The 19435-nt window shown below is 43.1% G+C and overlaps 1 protein-coding gene across 1 annotated transcript in view; it reads left to right on the plus strand.

Moving 5' to 3' along the window:
- prkd3 (protein kinase D3) overlaps positions 1-19435 on the plus strand; it is a 351854-nt gene that overhangs the window by 227498 nt on the left and 104921 nt on the right. The window contains exon 5 of the mRNA XM_068045311.1: positions 8327-8469. Within this exon, the coding sequence (XP_067901412.1) occupies positions 8327-8469 (143 nt within the window). The remainder of the gene's footprint in view (positions 1-8326; positions 8470-19435) is intronic.

The following is a 19435-nucleotide window of genomic DNA, read 5'->3' on the forward strand; positions in this document are numbered from 1 at the left end:
GAGAGTATGCTCCTGGCCGGCAGCATGTCAGAATCCATGAGGGAAGGCATCATCACCCTCATTTACAAGCGGAAGGGGGAGAGGGCAGAAATCAGAAATTGGCGGCCCATCTCACTGCTTAATGTTGACTGCAAGATTCTGTCCAAAGTCCTAGCCAGTCGAGTCAAGTCTGCTCTGGAGTTGGTGATCCACCCCGATCAGACCTGTACTGTACCCGGCAGGAAGATCTCCGATAGTCTCGCGCTACTCGGGGATACGATTGCCTATGTACGGGACAGGAGGGTGGACACCTGTCTCATCAGCCTGGACCAGGAGAAGGCTTTTGACAGGATATCGCACACCTACATGATGGACGTGCTTTCCAAAATGGGGTTTGGGGAGGGAATCTGCAATTGGATTAAACTGCTCTACACAAACATCAGTAGTGCAGCCTCAATCAATGGGTGGGAATCTGAAAGTTTCCCGATCCAATCTGGAGTCAGACAGGGCTGTCCTCTCTCCCCGGTCTTGTTTTTTTGCTGTATTGAACCCTTTGCTGAGTCTATTAGGAAGGATGCGAGCATAAGAGGGGTGACAATCCCAGGCAGCGGAGGCACTCAGGTTAAAACCTCCCTGTACATGGATGATGTTGCCATCTTCTGCTCGGATCCGCTGTCCGTGCGCAGATTGATGAGCATCTGCGACCAGTTCGAACTGGCCTCGGGAACCAAAGTTAACCACGGCAAGAGCGAGGCCATGTTCTTTGGGAACTGGGCTGACCGATCCTTTGTCCCCTTCACCGTCAGGCCTGACTACCTGAAGGTGCTGGGGATATGGTTCGGAAGGGCCGGGGCGTGCACCAAAACCAGGGAGGAGCGAGTAGCCAAGGTACAACACAAGTTGTGCTTGTGGGGGCAGCGATCTCTCTCCATTGTGGGTAAGAACCTGGTCATCAGGTGTGAGGCGCTCACGTTGTTGCTGTACATGGCTCAGGTCTGGCCCATACCCCACTCCTGCGCCGTGGCGGTCACCCGAGCCATGTTCTGCTTGATCTGGGGATCCAAAATGGACCAGGTCCGGAGGGACACGATGTTCAAACCTCATGATAAGGGCGGAAAAAACGTACCCAACGTCGCCCTCATCCTGATGATCACCTTCGTGTGCGGCTGTATCAAGCTGTGTGTAGACCTCCAGTACGCAAACTCCAAGTGTCACTACGTGCTGAGGTTCTATCTGTCCCCGGTGTTGTGAAGGATGGGCCTGGTCACATTGCTGCGGAACGCTCCGTCCAGTTGGACCGTGCCGTACCACCTATCCTTCGTGGAGCAGTTTTTGCGGGAAAACACCTTTGACCACCGATCCATCAGGCAATGGTCTGCACGGAATATCCTCAAGGCCCTACGGGCAAAGGAGATGGTGGACACTGTCGGATGGTTCCCCGAGCAGACCGCCAAAGTCATTTGGCGGAATGCCTCATCACCAGAACTCTCAAACATGCACCAAGATGTAGCTTGGCTGGTGGTGAGAAGAGCCCTCCCCGTCAGATCCTTCCTGTATGCCTGAAGTCTCACCCCCTACGCACAGTGCCCCCGTGGTGGCTGTGGTGGGGAAGAGACAGTTGCCCACCTCCTTCTGGAATGTGTCTTTGCAAAGCAGATGTGGAAAGAGATGCAGTGGTTTTTGTCGAGGTTCATCCCAAGCAGCTCTGTAACACAGGAGACTGTGCTCTACGGGCTGTTCCCAGGGACGCACACCGAGACAAACATCAACTGCTGCTGGAGGACTATCAATTCGGTGAAAGACGCCCTTTGGTCTGCTCGAAACTTGCTGGTCTTCCAGCGCAAAGTGTTGTCCACGACCGAATGTTGCAGACTGGCACATTCCAAAGTCCAGGACTACGTGCTGAGGGACGCACTGAAGCTTGGGGCAGCCACAGCAAAGGCTCAGTGGGGAAAAGACCACAGTGTAAGGTCCCCCCACCAAGCTGAACTGAGGGGCTGGATCCAGGGGAAACCTGTACATTACATTTACTGTAAAATGTAAAAATGGATTCATTTTTACAAATGTGAAATGGAAGGGTTGTGAGGCAACTCATGATCGTATTGAAGGAAACTGATCTCCCTTGCAATGTTTGTAATTTTTGACTTGTTGCTGTTAGAAACTGTTTGGTAATGTATTTTTAACAGATTTTTATGAATAAAGTATATTTTGGAAATTAAAAAAAATCAATTGGTACTTAGTGCCCTCTAGTGGCTAACCACTCTAGAAAGTAAGTAATGTTCTCAGTTTTAAAAAGAATTCTTGCATATTGCCTTGGCTGCTAACATAATTGCGTTTTTGTGCTGGTATTTACACAGCCAACAGTGTTTCCATTTGCTTTGGCTCACACTGTGGTACAACTGAGGTTTGTATCCATACAAAATTAGCTCAGCATGTACTAGAACTTTTTTTTAAAGTGCAAACAAAAGTCAAATTGCACATTTTGGCACAGGCCCAATTTCAGCAGAGCAGGTGCCAATTGGGAGCCACTCATTTCTTAAGATTTATGGAGTTTCAGTTCTTTTTTTTTTTAATTATGCAATGTATACCCTGTAGTTTTTTGTTATGGAGTCTAATTATATACAACATGCTGAGAAATTGCATATTCGCATTATAGTGATTAATGTTAATGGTCAACATGTTGATGCTGAATTAAGAATGGAGATTTGAACAACTACTGGATATTTTCAAAATCTTACATCTGTATGCATTTCCTATCACCTTTCCATTTATAATGAAAACTATGTAAATTTGTCTAACTGTAATCACATTCTTCTCCATTGGAGGTGCTGCAGGCCCACTACAGGGGGAAGGGTATAATTACAGTGTGGAAAGTTTACATTACAGTTTCCATTATAAATGCGTACATGGGAATATATCATGAAAAGGTAACTAAGTGCATGTAAACATAAGATTTAGATAGCATCAAATCAAATATCGCACAGAATTAAGGATAGAATGAAAGACTTTAAAAGGCGGATTGAATTACATCTACACACCCTGATCCAATTATCTTCTGCCATCTAACCCCATTTCGCCTAAAGACTACACCTGATCTTGACTTCCCACATGCAATGCCATCGAATATTGACTGATTTGTTTTAATTGTTTGTTGTTCTTCAATAATTTTAAGACCAATTACATTTGCCTTAATTAAGTTTTGGATGTGAAGGTAAGGTGACCAGATGTCTGGTTAGAGTGGGATTGTCCCACTTTTCACGACACCGGCCTCTGCTGCAGTTCTAGATTACTGCTTTAAGTGACTACCATTCTTCCTACTCCCTGCTCTCTCAGTGAAAGTTGAAAAACATCATTAGGTGGTGGGAATATCCTTGTCTCCTTAGCAGTACCAGAAATGGCCTGGAAGTCAACAGTGGATGTGAATTTGTTTTGAGTCTGGGATGACTCCACTCCAAAGAAGCATTCCCTAATTTGTTTGTGCAATAACACTTAAAATTCCCAACTAGTGGAGCTGTTTAAAGGGGTGAGTGGGTAGCTAGACTGCGCACAAAAAGGCCCAGATTTCATCCACGTTTTTTGCTTCTAAGTTGATCTCATCCAGAGCAGAAGAGGAGTGCCACCAATGGCATCAAGTATGCTGGGTTTGGAAAGAAAAATATCAGCCAGGGTTCTTTTTCCTGATTGCTGTCTGCTGGAAGGCCGTATGTGTGGGCATTGTGTGAGGACTAGATTGGTCTTGGCTGTAATGTTGCGATCCAATGCCTTGACACTTATTCTTCAGGCCTATACATGCAGATTGGCCATATGAGTGAGTTACAGGAGGGCTGCTGGCGCCTGTAAAATCCTGCCTGAGTATAGGTTAAGACTTTCAAAGGGGGAATGGAGGTGTTGTGGAAATTGAGAAAAAAGTAATTCATCCTCAGTGAAGTGCTACGCTTTCTGAGGGCAATTCTTTTTCCTTCATTCAGACCGCCTTCATGGTTTTTGTTATCCATTATACTCTGCATGGGAATGGAAGAAAAATCTCTTTATAAGAGGCATCCCTTGCTAGTTCTAAAAATGTTGTCCTGTGCAAAACAATATTAACAGGAAACTGGACTAGCTGTTACCTGTATTAGCTCTTATATGAAGTAGCTGTATTGAATTGCATGACTGAAATACCTGACTGAAGTTTAAACAAATGCTACAAGATAAACCACACAGTTACTATATAATTTTGAGCATTTTACCAATAAAGTTACCCTGGATGTTCTTTTTTAAAAATCAAAAGGCGCAAGATCGCGAGCTTTCCAATTTGTGCAAACCTGTTGCTTAAATTTCAGTGGAAGGCACTGGAAGGCTGTTTGTTTTTGCCTAAACCTAGCAGTTAATACTCACTAAAACTGAGGGAAATAGTCTATTGCTTCACTGGAAAGAGTGATAAGCAGAAAGTTAGTGAACGAAAGCTAGGCAAAGACTTGATTCACCATAGAGCCTTGGAAGTGAAGATGGTGACCCTTGTTGAAAGATGAGTTACACTGTTGTAAACCTTTGTTTGCTGAAAGTTAAAATTAAAAACATTCAAAATCCGGGAGGTCTTTTTGAAGCTCAGTGGTTCCTGTAGTGCCTTATGATAGATTCCTCTAAAATCGTAGTTTTTGTATCACAGTCAACATAGTCGGCAAGCTGTTTGTACCTTAAGAACCATGACCCTGGAATTACACTGTGGGATATTCACTCGTGAACTCTTAACATATTTGTCTAATATTCTTCTCTCCATTATTTTAATGAAAGCATTAATTCATTTGTTTTAAACAGGTTAACGACTGTGCTAAAGTAGCGGAGAGAGGAATTGCAGGTGAATTCATTGATTGAATATCCGTGATGTCAGCTCAGGGTCAATGCTTTTTTCTTACTCCAAAGTTGCAATAATATTTTGTGCAGTAGAGGGTATTAGAAAGTTTTAAAGAGTGGATGATTGGTCTTCTGTATAATAAAAACTACTGCAGAAGGTTATTTTTTGCTCGATTTCAGTGAGGGTATGTAAAAGCTGCCTTTATATTTGATATATTGAGGTTGAAATTAGTGTTTACAGTGAAACAAACCCATTCTAGTTCGGAATATCTCCTGATCCATTCACAAACCAGTCAACTTTAAGTTGCATTAGAAACTACTGATGTTGCTTCTACAGTGGAGCTGGAAACTTGACCTAGGAGCATCCTCCTTTGTTTTTGTAAGACGGAAATGTGGATTTTTTGATGCACAGAGTAATCTAGCTTTACTAATGAAACACTCGAGGGTCGTCCTATGACTATGCTGTCTGGAGTTTAGAAGAATGAAAGATGATCTCATTGAAACATACCAAAATCTGTAGGGGCTTGACAGGGTAGACACTGAAGTTGTTTGCTCTGGCTGGGGAATCTAGAACAAGAGCTGAGATAAGGAGAAGTTTCTTCACTTAAAGGGTTGTGAATTTTTGGAATTGTCCACCCCAGAGGGTTGTGGATGCTCCATCATTGAGTATATTCAAGACTGAGATCGGTAGATTTTTGATCTCTCTGGGAATCGAAGGATATGGGGAGCAGGCAGGAAAGTGGGGTTGAGGCTGAAGATCAACCATGATTGTATTGAATAGCAGAACAGTCTTGAGGGGCCATATGGTCTAACTCTGCTCCAAGTTCTCGTGTTCTGACAATCCAAACTGATGGCTGTAGCTCAAGCTTTGGTGGTGTTGGTTTCATGGGCTCATCCCATGCTGACTTCATAATGGGTTTGGCCTATTTTTATCTTTTCTCATCTCTTTCTTTATGATGAAATATTCTGTTTTGTGCTCAATTGTATAACAGCAGCAATATTATTCTGAGTATGAGAGATCAAGTTGAGTACATGTACAAGAAAGGCTGTTATGGAGTCTGATGCTGGGGTCCTTGGTGCATTTGATCTTTGCTGTGGACGTTTAAGAAGAACATGCAGCAATGTACTGTAGCTTCCAGTTTCTGAAAGTTGTGTTGTGTGGTTAGCAGACAGCATGGTGCACGGGTAACTGCACATAAACCCAGATTATAATAGTCATTCAGAGAGGGCCTCTGCACGTGTGTGCTTGGATGCATGACCCTGGCAGCTCATTTTTAATATTACATACGAACAAACGAATTAGGAGCAGAAGTAGGCTATTCGGCTCCTCTAACCTGCTTTGCCATTCAATAAGATCATGGCTGATCTGTTTGTGTCTCGAATTCCACTCTCACATCTACCCCCGATAACCTTTGATTCCCTTACCTAACAAGTATCTATCTACCTCCACCCTAAAAATATTCACTACCACCTTCTGAGGCAGAGAGTTCCAAAGTCGCACATCCCTCTGAAAGAAAAAAATTCTCCTCATCTCATCTCTGTCCTAAAAAGGTGATCCCTAATTTTAAAACAGTGCCCCCTAGTTCTGGACTTACCCACAAGAGGAAACATCCTTTCCACATCCACCTTGTCAAGACCGTTCAGGATCTTATAAACGTCAATCAAATCTCCCCTCACTCCTCTAAACTCCAGTGAAAACGAGCCCAGTCTGTCCAACCTTTCCTCCATAAGACAACCCGCTCATTCCAGGTATCAATCTAGTCAACCTCCTCTGAACCGTCTCCAACGCATTTACAGCCTTCCTTAAATAAGGAGACCAAAACTGTACATAGTATTCAAGATTTGGTCTCACTAATGCTGTGTATAACTGAAGCATAACATCCTTACTTTTATTTTCAATTCCTCTCGTTATAAAGGATAGCATTCCATTAGCCGCCTTTATTACATGCTGTACCTGCATACTAACTTTTTGTGACCCATGCACTAGAACACCTAGATCCCTTCCCACATCTGAATTCTGCAGACATTCTCCATTTAAGTAATACGCTTTTTTAATTCTTCATGCCGAAGTGAACAACTTCACATTTTCCCACATTATCCTCCATCTGATAGGTTGAGTGAGTGGGCAAAAATCTATCAGTCTGCAACCTCCCTATGTTCTCTTCACAACATACTTTCCTTACCTATCTTTGTGTCATCTGCAAATTTAACTACCATGCCTTTGCTCCCCTCATCTAAGTCATTAATATAAATTGTAAAATGTTGAGGCCCCAGCACAGACCTCTGCGGGACTCCACTTGTCACATCCTGCCAATCCGAAAAGGACCCATTTATGCATACTCTCTGTTTTCTGCCAGCCAGCCAATCTTCTATCTATGCTAATATGTTACCCTCTGCACCATGCACTCCTACTTTGCGCAATAACATGGCACCTTGCCAAATGCCTTCTGGAAATTCAAGTGCAGTATGTCAACAGGCTCCCCTTTATCCACAGCACACGTTACTCCTTCAAAGAACTCCAATAAATTGGATAAACATGATTTCCCTTTCACAAAACCATGCTGACTAATCCTGATTGCCTTGAGTTTTTCCAAGTGCCCAGCTATAGCCTCCTTAATGATTGATTTTAATACCTTCCCCATGACAGACATAAAGCCATCTGGCCTATAGTTACTTGTTTTCTGTTGCCCCCTCCCCCCTTCTTGAATACAGGGGTTATATTTGCTCCTTTCCAGTCGAATGGAACCTTTCCAGAATCTAGCGAATTTTGAAAAATTAACATCAACGCATCTACTACCGCATTAACCACCTCTTTTAAGACCCTAGGATGAAATCTATCAGGACCCAGGGACCTGCCAGCCTGCAGCTCCATCAGTTTGCTCAGTACCACTTCCCTGGTGATTGTAATTTCACCGAGTTCCTCTCTTCCTTCCACCTTCTGATTTACAGCTATTACTGGAATGTTTTTTGTATCCTCAATAGTGAAGACAGAAGCAAAATATTTGTTCAGGATTTGTTAGGAGAGATGGGCAGGATCTGTGCTTGATGTATCATTAAAAACATTCCATACAATAGCTGAAAGATAGCCAAGCAGTCTGGTGGACCATCTGGGCACCTTTAAAATGCAACTGAAGTTATACTGTAACTGGTGTAAACTTAAAGCAGCGTGAGACTGCTTCCTAGATGGTGTCAAATCCATTGGCTTCAGCATGCTTGAAATCAAATTGGATATTTGAATTCTGTTGCTACTGTCAACTCAGTGAGCACCTGCAGACCACTGTGCATTGATGTAAAAGTGGCAGAATAGCTGCAGCATGAATGACACATGAACTAGCTGCCTCAGTCTGCATTTTGTTAGAGTTTCACTATAACACTGTTGAGGAATAGCTCTGTCTAAATTGCCTCAGCATAATCTGAGATTAACATAGCAAAATGACTTCTCAAGTTCGGCTTTCATAGGTAAACTAACCAATTTATTTTTCTTCCCTAACCATCAATCCCTAATCCTGGACAGGATGTGGGCTGAACTATCACAAACGGTGTGCCTTCAAAATTCCAAACAACTGCAGCGGAGTGAGGAAAAGACGCCTGTCCAATGTGTCTCTACCAGGGCTCTCTGTTCCAAGACCTGCACCATCAGACTCTGTCTCAGAGGAGGTGAGTATAATTTAGAAATGCAATTAGTATGGGATTACCATTGTCAAGTTCTTCAAACGTGTGTGAATTAAATATGTGAGACTTTTTGTCCGGCAATATGAATAGAGTGCCTCAGAATCCTCTGTGCTTTGCATAAGATGTGTGAGACTGCCAAATAGGTGTTGTTTTGCACTGTTCTGTGATCTGCTATTTCATGTGGTAATTTTACATTCATGAAAGTAGCTGCTTTTTCTCACCCTGCATTTCGTCCATATGATGGGAGATTTTCAAACTACTTATGTTAGGAGAGGAAAAGGGGGATGAATTTCCTATGAAAATAAGTGTGTGGGAGGAAAGCTCTCATCAGTGGAGGAAGGTCGGGGGAGGGAGGGAAAGAAAGGTTAGCTGAAGCTTCATCCTGTGGAAATATTACTCAACATAAAAAGGTGGGGACAACAGTTTCAGCTGGGATTCTTAACTCAAGTTGCTCCTGCCTGCTCTTAACTCACTAATGTGAAGGGAAACTGATTTTGTGCATGAACTCAAGGAAGGTTCACTATTTGTTTTTATAATCTTTGGCAACAGCTTTTATATGCTATTGTAGATAATGATCCCCTGCCCTTCCACCCCTGAATGCGTAATGTAAGAATTAGTGTGTCAGAAGCTATAAAGATAAGAACATAAGGAATAGGAGCAGTTGTAGACTATATGGCCCCTCGAGCCTGCTCCACCATTCTATACGATCATGGTTGATGATCTGTCTCAACTCCACTTTCCTGCCCGCACTCCATATCCCTTGATTCCCTGAGAGACCAAAAATCTGTCTATCGCAGCCTTAAATATACTCAATGATGGAGCATCCACAACCCTCTGGGGTAGAGATTTCCACATATTTGCAACCCTTTGAGTGAAGATGTTTATCCTAATCTCAGTCCTAAATTATCGACCCCTGATCCTGAGACAGTGTCCCCATGTTCTAGATTCCCCAGCTAGGGGAAACGACCTGTGTCTACCCTGTCAAGCCCTTACGGCATGTTTCAATGAGATCACCTCTCATTCTCCTAAACTCCAAAGAGCAAAGGCCCATTTACTCAGCCTGTCATCATAGGACAACCCACTCATCTCAGGAACCAATCTAGTGAACCTTTGCTGTACTGCCTCCAGTGCAAGTATATCCTTCCTTAGGAATGGAGACCAAAACTGTACACAGTACTCCAGATGTGGTCTCACCAAAGCCTTGTACAATTGTAGCAAGACTTTCTTATTCTTGTACTCAGTTGCCTTGCAATAACGGCCAACATGTCATTTGCCTTCCTAATTGTTTGCTGTACCTGCTTGCTAACTTTTTGTGTTCCTTGTGCGGGTGGAGACGGTGGTGTAATGTTATTGTCACTGCACTAGTAATCTAGAGGCCTGGGTAATGCCCTGGGCACACAGGTTCAAGTCCCACCACGGCAGCTGGTGGAGTTTAAATTCAATTAATTAATAAAAATCTGCAATTGAAAGCTAGTCTCAGTAATGGTGCCATGAAACTGTTGTCGATTGTCGTAAAAACCCATCTGGTTCTCCAGTGTCCTTTAGGGAAGGAAATCTTCCATCCTTACCTGGTCTACATGTGACTCCAGACCCACAGTGATGTGGTTGACTCTTAACTGCCCTCTGAAATGGCCGAGCAAACCACTCGGCTGTCAAGGGTAATTAGGGTTGGGCAGCAAATTCCGACCTTGCCAGTGACGCCTACATCCCATGAAAGAATAAAAAAAACCCAAGTCTCTCTGAATATCAAGATTTAGAAGATTCACACCTTTAAAAAAAAAAATTCTGCTTTTTTGTTCTTATGACCAAAGCGAATAATCTCTTTCTTCCCCACATTATACTCCATCTGCCACCTTGCTGCCCATTCACTTAACCTGCCTATTTCTCTTTGCAACCTCTCTGTGTCCTCCTCACAGCTTAACATTCCCACCTAGCTTTGTATCATCAGCAAATGTAGATACATTGCTCTCAGTCTCTTCGTCTAGGTCATTAATATAGATTGTTAATAGCTGAGGCTCTGATCATTGTGGCACTCCACCAGTTACAACCTGCCAACTTGAAAATGCCCCATTTATCCCTACTCTCTGCATCCTGTTCATTAACCAGTCCTCTATCCACCCTCAACTCCATGTGCCCTTATCTTGCAAATTAGCCTTTTGTGTGGAACCTTATCGAATGTCTTTTGGAAGTCCAAGTGTACTGCATTCACTGTTTCTCCCTTATTTACCTTACTAGCTACATCCTCAAAAAACTCTTAAGTTTGTCAAACACGATTTCCCTTTCGTATGATTTTGAGAGTGCATGGTTAAACCTTCCTTATAATAGATTCCAGCATTTTACTGACAACTACTAAAGCAATAAAATAAACTCTAGTCATTTGGTTTCTTTGTAAGTTTTTTTCATAAATGTGGTGTAGGTACACACACTACACAAAAGTTTTACAATCTTGCATTGTGCATTTTATCATTCTCTCCTATATCAATTTATCCCTTTCTTTCCATCTACAGTAGAGGTGTTTCCTGATCTGTCAAATTTGAAAAAAATGTAAACTTATGTATAAAAACAAGAAGTTACAAAATTTTCTTTGGTTAGGTTAAAGTTTCTCACAAGCAGCCATCACTATTTACGGTGTAAGGGTGAGGACTTGCCCCAATACCCAAAAATGCCTCGAGAGTCAGATGTCTTGTACAAATGAGTGATCTTTATTTACGAGCATGCAAGGAGAAGTCCTACACTCACAAATAATTGTAGGGGTTCTGCTAGTACATTGTTCCAGTAGTCATTTTATACAGTTTTACAGGAGGTTTACTTGTTTCTTAATTACATCATCTCCCATTTATTGCCTTCCCTGATCTCATCCTGCCTTGGTTATATTATTCACCTCGTCAACCTCTTGATTACCCAATTCATAGGATTCGGTTGTCTCCCTCCTGAGCTTGTTTCCTTCTGATCAGGTATTCATATAATTTGTGTGTCTAGCAGGCAAGCTTTCTCAAGTTACAGGGACCTAAGTTACGCCAAGTATCCCATGGTTCCCGATGCCAGTCTCCCATACAGACCCCCTTTTGGCCCTTGGCCAGCACCTGGCCCAAGATAGTCATTACGCTAGGATCCTTTGTCCGTCGAATAATCCAGGGATCCTACTGGTTTTGATGAGCTTCGGATCCTTCCCTAGCATCCTCTTGCGACTTTGCCTGTGTCCTATTGACCAGGCATAGTCTGGGATTGATACTTTGTATTATTCTACATGAATTACAGCAATTTTAGTCAAGCCTACAGTACTCCCGGGGTACACCACTTCAGTCCCCCCTTTTGGCCCTAGGCTCCTAGCAAGATGGCCAACTACGCTAAGTGCTCCTCGCTCCGTCACTGTTGGCCAGACTGGTGGTTAAATTACGTCTAACATCTCAATTTAGGTGCCAGGGTACAACATTCAACCATAAGTCCGATAGCAATTAGCAACTACACCGCTACCAGTACAGGGGGAATCAATTCTAATCCAGGGTTAAACGTCCATCCTAATACCCCAGTCCCAAACCACCTCCAACCACGATGCATCCTCCAGTTCAGCTTCCACATCCTCTTCCAGTTGGTTGACCTCCTGTTGGATTCGGTGATACTGCTTCATTGCTGTCCGGGCCACTTCCCTTACCTTCAGTAGATATTCCAGCAGTTTAGGGATTCACTTCCCATCGGGAAGCAGGTATCTCAAAAAGTCCTCCGTTAGATCATCAGTTATGCTCATCCACTCTCTAGAGGGAGGCCGGATGTGAGTTAATGCTGAATGTCCGATTTTTGTTGGGGCTCGGGGGTGGATGCAGGAACTCGAGTTGATCACTGGGCAGTTGATGTTACTGTACTGGTATTAAGGTTCGCTGGTGGTCACACAGTATTCCCCTTCTCCACGATGTGCCACCTGTGTCGGTTCATGGCAGGTGCTGGAATTTTCAAGGGTACAATTGGGGTGATATTAAAACTATGTGCGGCTCTCTTCCCTATTCCTACGGGATGTGGACAGACAACATTATTCCCTACACCCAGCTAGCGAGATCCCATAAGGAGGGAATCTCTCTGGGTCGCATATTTGGGTACGAGGTAGTACTTTGGCCAGTTGCTATCTCCCATAATCTCTGTATTCTCTACCCTGAGAAGGGTTTGGATGCCCCTGGTTCTTTAGTGTTTTGCTAGCATGTTGGTTCAATTCAAATCTAAATTAAAATTCCATTTAAACATTGCTTTGCTCAATATGATTTAAAGTCAGCAAGCTCATTATAGCTAACAGCTGTAATTCATTAATAAATACCGACTGGCTCTACACAACTATTCTAGAAATTCCATTTTTTTAAATTAAGAGTTACAATTGAATCAGTGAATCTGACTGTGCAGTTCAGCCATGAAGCTAGCCAATGTTGCTCATGTACACTTAATGGAATCTAACAACCTCTCTCGTTCAGGATACAAATCATGAACAGATTATCCAAAATGGGAACCTGCAGTCAACTTTCATGTTGGTTAGACAATTTAATAGCAAATAACTTGAATAGAACTTAATCCAACAAGTAACTGCATACAGATAGAATAGGGATTATAAAGTTAGAACTACAGTGGGTGATACTGACGCTGATACTGAAGTGAAACAGAAATAAATCAATTAAGTCAACAATCCCAATTCTCCCTTCTTCAAATGTCTTGCAACAACTATAATTAGAAACTAAAGGAAAAAGATAAACTCTCACAAGCAGACAAACTCCAAGAGGTTATGCAGCAGCCTTTCACAGCCATTCTTTGACGAGTATTCTGAACTAGCTGATATGTGTCCCTTTTTCTGAGGCCCATAGCCCAAGCTACCCAAGTCTTCACTTCATCCCGGGTGCCTCGAGCCATTCTTCCTTCCTCTGGTAGGGCTGAGTAAATCTCACTCCTGTTCAGCTTCACTACACCTCTGCTTCAACAATCTGTCGTCTGCCTCCTTCTTTTCCTTTTCCCTTGATATATCTGCACAATATGCCTTCAGGAACTCCACTTTCCTGGTCCACTGAGTTGTCTCTTCTATATATCTGGGTCGTTCATCCTCTCGTTTATCTCTTTCTTTCTGTAATTGACTCTTTGCCCTGTCAACTATGGCACACCTATCTTCCTTCTTTTTCCTTAATTTACTCAATTTTAACTCCAACAGTCTACGCTTTTCCTCCTGCTGCTTACACTTAGACTTATACACCAACAGCCAGACTGCTTTAATTTATCTGTCTTCACATGTGGACCCCTGCATCACCGATGTTCTGCCTCACCGACAGCTTTCTAATAACTTAAACATTCCTCTTTATCGTAGCTTCTTTTAACTTGCACCAATTTAATACAACTTCACTCAATGCTTCACACACATTCACATTTACCATACAACAATTTCTGAACACACACAGAGACCAAACACTATCATAGACTTACACACACACACACACACACACACACAGACAAAACACTATCATAGACTTACACACACACAAGTTTTTCTTCTTTTGTCCTTTCAACGGCATTTTAGACGACTGTGGTACTTCCAATGTAATTTCTACCTGTTGTTTCCTGAAACTTGTTTCTATCTCTGGACTTGTTTCTGGACTGGCTGTTAATTTGTTTCTGCTTTTGGAAATGTTTATAGACTCTCCAGCAGAGTCACTGATAAGAATTAATTCTGATCATAATTGCCTTATCCTTCCGACCTTTCTTTTAGCCCTTCCACCATGCCCTTTGTACTTCTGGGGGGGTCATTAGATTTCCACCCAACTTTTTTCATTTTACTGGTCAAGTTCTCGTCTGCTAGAAACCTGGTAAGGGACCCCTCTGGTCCCCAATCTACGTCTTCTGCACTATTGGTCATTCTGTCAGGATGTCGTCTGCCAGAGGGGTATTGACCTGCGGGATACCCTTTAAATGCCCTGGGCGGTATTGACCTGCGGGCTGCCCTTTAAATCCCCTACGCGGTATACGGACCTACGGGATACACTTTAAATCCCCTGCGCAACTTGACCTCCTGTGAAGGTCTGCTTTGCGATCTCTTTCAGTGTGGTCTCCTGCGCGGTAACGACCTTTGGCATACCTCTAAATCCCCTGCGTGGCTTCACCTACTATGTGGCTTTGTGTTGCGGCTTTCTCAGCGCGGCTCTCTACATGGTTTTCAAGTCGCGACCCACTACCCTGGCACGCGCTTTGATCGCTCGGCACGCGGGTCTCCAGGTGTTGGTTCTTTGATACCAACTTAAAGTACCAGTCCCTCGACTGTGAGCTAGACCTTTCCTAACTATGAATGGTAAAAAATAAAAGGTACTCAACCCTTGATTGGTCTCCTCACTGTCCTGGTCCCGATACGGTGTATCCTGCTGATTATGCCAAATGTAAGGGTGAGGGCTTGCCCCGGTACCCGATCTTTATTTACAAGCATGCAAGAAGTCCTACTCTCTCAAATGATTGTAGGGGTTCTGCTAGTACATTGTTCCAGTAGTCATTTTATACAGTTTTACAGGACGTTTATTTGATGAACTGTTTCATAATTACATCATCTCCCATCTATTGCCTTCCCTGATCTCATACTGCCTTGGTTATATTATTCACCTCATCAACCTCTTGATTACTCTATTCATAGGATTCTTAGGCTATTCATAGGATTCAGGTGTCTCCCTCCTGAGCTCGTGACTTTCTAATTAGGTGTTCATATAATTCACGTGTCTAGCAGGCAAGCTTTCTCAAGTTACAGGGACCTAAGTTATGCCAAGTATCCCATGGTTCCCTATGCCAGTCTCCCCTACAACATAATGAAATTGTTGAATTCCTGGTACTTATATTGTATGAAAGTGCTTACGTTAATAACTTTTTAAAGTAAACTTTATTGTGTATTCTTATGTTGGCAAAACTGAAGTTTTGATGCTAGTTATAATATATAATGACTGCTATCTATCAATGCTATAGAATTCTGCTGTGATTCTTTAACTTTGTCTGGTGGGGCCACTTTCCATTGTGAAAGAGCCACACTGAATTCTAATTTTTTTAAGAGGATACTGTCATGCATCTTTCTATATAAAATGGTAAATTTGCCTTTTATTAATAAGGTTGATTTATTTTTAAGTAGTGTAAATTTGTATGTTGCAATGCGCCCCATCTGGTCATTGTTTAAACAATGTAACCCACTGGTCCACCTCCTGTTGTGGGAGAATTGATGTAGCATTACTAGCAAGAGAGAGTTGGGGCTATTGTGGAAAAGATTCTGCTGCAACTTGCAGTATAGCTCTAGAATATTCGATGGGTTTATAGCACATTTTTCAGGCATGCGTTTGGTCAGCTCAGTTACCATTACATGTGAGCATGTGACTAAAATCTAGACAGCACAATTAGAAAGTAGTGACAAAACAGGCATTGAAAATGGTGTAGAGAATTCTGTTTTTGATTCAAGAAGCATTATTTAGATTTTTAGCATGTAGTTAGATACTTGAAATTTGATGATGTCCCATTCACCTAAAATAATGGTTGATACCCTTAGTTCAGAATGATAATACTCTAAAGATTGCTATGTATCTGATCAATTCTCTACCACCTCCCATCCAAACATACACTGTATAGTGGAGTGGTTGGGGGGAAGGCTAAGTTGGGGAAAGGAGTGTAATGCCATTTCAGTTTATGAAGGGTTACTTTTGCTCCATATTCCAAATACAAAATAATCAAGAACGGAGATATGATGCTACTCATGACTATCCCTGAACGTCCAGACTAGGTAGATTTCTACATTGGGTGTGTAGGTTAGTTATGTTTGTCTAGCGATACATCATTGATAAAAATGGTGCTTGCTTTATTATGGAGTTGGGGAGGAATTTCCCAGAGTTTTTAAAGAATTTAGCCACAGATTTATTTCATCTCCCAAAAGCCAGTATTATGGCAATTGAAGAGGGCAGTCCAAGCGGTTACCCGTTTAATGGATAAGGTGAGCATTGATGAGCCTGATGTCATTTTGTTATAAAAACAAGAAATGCTGGAACCACTCAGCAGGTCTGACAGCATCTGTGGAAAGAGAAGCAGAGTTAACGTTTCGGGTCAGTGACCCTTCTTCGGACCCTTCATTTTGTTATCCTTGTTTTGTATGTTAATATCTATTTAATAACAGAAGGCCAAATCAAAATCACTGGACACTTGAGAATAATATTCCCATTCCACTAGATCAGAAGGTACAAAGCTAATCTGCAGTGTCAAACTTGATAGCCCCATGGACGGCAATACAGAGACATCAATCATTAATGCCCATGACACTGTTCTTCTTGTGCTAGTTCTCTGAGATTGTTTCCACTCCAATCATTAACATCTTGGCCAGGAGCTTTCAGTCTGCATTTCGGTGAGTGTGCTTCAGATCATAAAAACAATCTAAAATGCAACTGATTTGGAAAACAAGATGAACGATGTGCACATTGTTCTGTATCCTGCCTATCATCACTGTTTTCCCTGAATGCCAAGGGGAGTAATTTCAGGACGTGTTTCTGAAGTAAAACTTAATTGCAAGATTATTAATCCTTTACGTGGGATGTTGGGGTGCTGGAGCGGGGCGTTGGGGGGAGCAAAACAAACTTGCATGTTATCAATGGTAATATATGTCCGGCGGATCCAGAGCGGGAGCTATAAATCCAGACCGGGGATCGAGGCCCACACCTACCTGGGAGACCGAAGCTGCAGTCAGCGGATCTGGAAGGAGGTGGATCCAGAGCAGCAGCTATAGATCCAGACCGGTTTCAAGGCCCACACCTACCTGGACGACTGGGGCAGCAGTCGGTGGACCTGGGAGGAGGCAGATCCATAACGGGAGCTATAAATCCAGACCGGGGCTGAAGCCCTTACTTACCTGGGAGATCGGAGCAGCAGTCGGCAGTCTCTCTCGCTATGTCGGCGCGTGCTGGGTTGAAAAGTGAAACAAAAACAGTGACATCATGGGAAATCTGTAAGTTGATTGGTTGGCAAGTAACAGCTGTTATAGCTTTAAAAAATCAGAGAAAAAAAGTTATTTAAAAAAAAAACCCTCAAATAGCTACCTTGCATGTGGTAAGGTTGGTACGACTAAGGTTTTAGTTAGCGTAATTTATTAATAATTAATTAGAATAGTGCTGTTTGGACAGGGTGTGAGGCTGCAAGTTGGTGTGTGAGGGATTTCACTGACTAGGGGAAGGAGATGCTCTTTGGAGTCTTTTCTGCCTTTTCAGCTTCCATGGTACAGGGGAAGAAGCTGATTGGCAAGTAATTGGTCAGTTATTCTACTTATTACATTAGCAATAACAAGTTTGTAAAGCTAAGTAATGGCAGGGCAGCTCGGACAAGTTGGATATGCCTCCTGTGGTATGTGCTAAGTGTTGGACGCACCACGTGTCCTTGACGGACAAATCTGCAGGAAGTGTCACCGGCTGTAGAAACTTGAGCTCTGGGTTTCAGAACTCGAGTGGTGGCTGGAGTGACTGTGGTGCATCCGTGAGGCAGGGAACTACATGGACAGCACCTTTCAGGAGGAAGTCACCCCGGAGCTTAAGCGAGCACAGGCAGAGAGGGACTGGGTGGCTGCTAGACAGACAAGAAGGTCAAGGCAGGTAGTGCAGGAGTCTCGGGAGAGCATCCTAATTTCTAACAGGTAGTCACTTCTGAGTACCGATGGGACAGAGGGTTCCTCTGGAGAGTGCAGTGAGAGTCAAGACCAGAGCACCATGTTGGCTCAGCTGTGCAGGGCGGAAGGAAAAATTACAAGAGAGCAATAGTGGTAGGGGATTCTGTAGTTCCAGGAACAGATAGGCGTTTCTGTGGTCACAGACATGATTCCAGGATGGTATGTTGCCTCCCTGGTGCAAGGGTCATGGATATCACTAAGCGGCTACAGGGCATTCTGGAGGGTGAGGGTCCGCGTTAGTACCAACAATTTAGGAAGAAAGAGGGATGAGATCCTGCAGGCTGAGTTTAGGGAGTTAGGAAAGAGGTTAGCAAACAGGACAAGGCCACTTGCTAGTGAGTGTAGAAATAGGAGAATACACCAGATGAATGCTTGGCTTGAGAGATGATGCAGGAGTGAGGGCTTCAGATTTCTGGGGCATTGGGACCGGTTCTGGGTAAGGTGGGACCTGTACAAGCCAGACGGTCGACACCTGAACAGGACTCGGATGAATATCCTTGCAGGAAGGTTTGCTCGTGCTGTGGGGGATGGTTTAAACTAGTTTGGCAGGGGGATGGGAACCTGAGGGCAGTCTCAGAGGGGATAATTTCAGGGCAGGGAACAGAAGGCAGAAAATTAGCGAGTGACTCTGAAAGACGGAAGAAGCAAAGGTTAAAAAGTGTGCAGCTCAGGAATTTGGCAGTGTTAAAAGGTATTTATTTAAATGCTAGGAGTGGATTAAATAAAGCCGATGAGCTGAGGGCACGGATAGCCACTTGGCAACACGATATCATTACTATAACGGAAACTTGGCTTAAAGAGGGGCAAGAATGGCAGCTCAACATCCCCGGATATGGAGTAATCAGGCAGGATAGAGACAGAGAGGGAGATAAAAAAAAAAAGGAGGGGGTATAGCATTATTGGTTAAGAAATCAATAACAGCTGTGAGGAGAGATGATATGCTAAATGAATCATCAAGTGAGGCCATATGGGTCGAGATCAGAAATAAAAAAGGGGCAGCCACACTACTAGGAGTGTACTATAGACCCCCAAATAGTGAGAGGGAGGTAGGAGAACAAATATGTATACAAATATCTGAGTGCAAAAACTATATATCAATATTAGGGGGTATAGTCCAAATAAGAATTCTATATACAAATGCACGGAGTGTAAGGAATAAACTAGATGAGCTGCAGGCGCAAATTCAAATGGAAGATTATGATGTGGTGGCCATTGCAGAGACGTGGCTGTAGGATGGTCGGGACTGGGAACTAAATATACCTGGTTATAAAG

Source organism: Heterodontus francisci, chromosome 13 (genome assembly GCF_036365525.1).
Source record: "Heterodontus francisci isolate sHetFra1 chromosome 13, sHetFra1.hap1, whole genome shotgun sequence".
NCBI lineage: Eukaryota > Metazoa > Chordata > Chondrichthyes > Heterodontiformes > Heterodontidae > Heterodontus > Heterodontus francisci.